Consider the following 2,677-nt stretch of genomic DNA (forward strand, 5'->3'; position numbering starts at 1 on the left):
TTTTTTTTTTTTTTTTTTTTTTTTTTTTTTTTTTTCTTTTTTTTTTGAATGTCCAGAGGACCAGATTGAACTTTTTTGGACATTATTGATTTTATTCAAGGCTGTAATAATCTCCTCTCAAGTACAATTGGTACAAATATATGCATGCATGTCCAAAAAGGCAACTTGAGGTAAGTTTTATTAATGTTGGATAAGTTTCAAAGTTAGAATTAAATCCTGCTAACACAAAACATGTTGTTTTTTTATTCCTAGCTTTAAAGTGGATATTAAAGTGATTAATTTAAGTGATTGTCTGTTTAAAGTTATTTTATATTTTTTTTAAATAAGGGACAGATATAATAATTTTCTTCTTTCTGCACCTTTCATTCAATGTTTTTTTTTCTTTTTGATTAATTTGTTTTGTTTATTTTGTTTCTTTTAAATGAATGAATAAATGAATTAAATAATAATAAAAATTAAATAAATGGCTTTAAACATCTGTTAAGCTCATGGCATAAACCAACACAGACATGTTCCTGTTTTTAGTATTTTACATCACTTTATAATGTAGCTGTTTTTGTTTCTCTTTTTTCCCTTTTTTTTATATAATTTTCTTGTATTTTTCAATTATATGCTTTTTATGATTGTCTACTGTTGTACTGATAAATATCTCTTGGAGGATAAACTATATCTTGGTTGCAAGTATCAAGCTGCGAAATCCTTTGTTTTCTGCAGCTGATAGTGGTTTGTCATTAATTACGATGAAATTTAGCAACTTCTCGGTAAACATTCGAGCTTAGTGGCTTCAGCGGTGTGTTCTTCTCGTTCGGTTCGGGGCAGGTGGTCTGATTTTGGTAAGCCGCGCTCAGTCTGCCCCTCCTCCGAGACAGGCAGACTGAGCGGGGTGGATTGGGCGCGGCTGGCTGGGGTCAGCTGCCTGCTTCGGGTTGAGCGAGACGAGTGCCCCGCTGAAGCCACAGAGCTTGGAATGTCCAACGTTAAATTAACTTTACCGCGGTTTAATGTGGTGCTATGTTTGATTAAGTTTGTTGTATTGACGGTCACGATGAAGCTTCCTCCTCTCGGTACAGCAGCTCTACAAACATTGTACGTTGCCGTCTACCTTTGTGGCGTTTCTAGTGTAAAATATTTTCACACAGCAGACATGTTTCAATGAAAAGTTGGTTAGCCGTTAGCCACAGTACTGCTGCTCAGTCGTCATATATTTACTCACGTTGTAGCTGGCTGCAAACTATGAAATGGATTTCCCGAATTTGAGGCAGGTCTTATTACTCTGGGCTTCATGAAACACGCCTCAGTTCAGGAAATCCATTCCATAGTTTGAAGCCAACATGCAGAGCAGCAGGCAGGGAATCGCATGAGAAGTTTCATCAGACACAGACATGCATCATAGATCGGAAATTTCTGCAGGTTGGATCGGAAAAGTCTTTGATATGTAAATTACGCTGGTATCGGAGCCCGATTCCGGATCGGATCGGCCCCATCCCTAATGAAAACCATGTACCGGTATAATTTTCCTTCCAACTCACAATTGTTCACTACTTTGTACATTTACTGTTACATAGAATCTTAAAAGCATACTTTAAAGTTTGTGGACATGATATGACAAAATGTGAAAAAATGTAAGTGGTAAACAGTAAATAGTTTCTCAAGGCACTGAAAATTAAATGGCTGAAGGTATTGACTGATTGCATGACTAAGCAGCTGTAAGTAAGCACTTTCATTTTTTCTGCTTCATTTTCTCTACAGAACCACTTCCCCAGAGCCGTCAGATGAACTGGATCGAGAAGATCCTGTCGAGTTGCAAATAAAATGTAGCCGCTGTCAGGTCATCACTCCCACCTTTACTGACATGAAGATGCATTTGCTGTATTTGCATGGAGAGAAGGTTCACATTCGCCCTCGTGATGGTCAGACACCACAAGATGGACGTGAGGTTGAGGATGAGCTAATAAAGCATGCTGCCCACTACTGGAGACAGCTTAACGAGAAACGCAACATGGTCAAATGCGGTAGCTGTGAAGAAGAATTTTTTTCCTTTTCCAAGCTTAAGAAGCACATCATGTCCCACCATTGTTGTAGGAACGGGGAGAGTGATGAAATCAGGTCCTTCTCACCAGACGTCTGCAACGGTCTTGGCATTCTAGCAGCAGGTGTAGCTTTTAACTGTGTTCTTTGCAGCAAGATGTTGAACACCAAGGAGTTAATTATGGAGCACTGGAAAAGTCACCATCACTGCGAGCAGCCCAGTCTACTGTGGGACGCTCTGAGTTCTTACTCCAGCCAAGAAGAGGTGGAGGTCGACCGGGATTTGGACTCTCCTGCTCCAAGCCCCCACTAAAACAGTCTAGCCACTGAATGGAAATAAAACCTTTTACTGTAACTCCTCACACTCACTCAGTCCTAACAATCAGCTGGACGGGGATAGAGAGTATCTTTTATGTTTTTCAGGACTGGTTTCAGTTTTCACTGTTGTGGCGATTTCTGCATTACACTTGAGGCACTCACTGTTTGAACATTGTCATTTTGATTGCACTGTTCAGTTTGAAAAGTTTTGAGTTATTTAAAAGTCTGTTGTGTGTGTGTGTGTGTGTGTATATCTATATCTATAGATATAGATAGATAGATATACACACACACAGTATATATATTTTTCTTTTTTTTTCTGCATATTTAT

The 2,677-nt window shown here is 38.7% G+C and overlaps 1 protein-coding gene across 1 annotated transcript in view; it reads left to right on the forward strand.

The window, feature by feature from the left end:
• The window catches only part of znf438 (zinc finger protein 438), a 5,280-nt gene extending 2,939 nt beyond the window's left edge, over positions 1–2,341 (forward strand). The window contains exon 2 of the mRNA XM_037693882.1: positions 1,750–2,341. Coding sequence (XP_037549810.1) covers positions 1,750–2,341 — 592 coding nt within the window. The remainder of the gene's footprint in view (positions 1–1,749) is intronic.
• Positions 2,342–2,677: the final 336 nt, after the last annotated feature.

Source organism: Nematolebias whitei, chromosome 20 (assembly GCF_014905685.2).
Source record: "Nematolebias whitei isolate Nwh7 chromosome 20, NemWhi1, whole genome shotgun sequence".
NCBI classification, from domain to species: domain Eukaryota; kingdom Metazoa; phylum Chordata; class Actinopteri; order Cyprinodontiformes; family Rivulidae; genus Nematolebias; species Nematolebias whitei.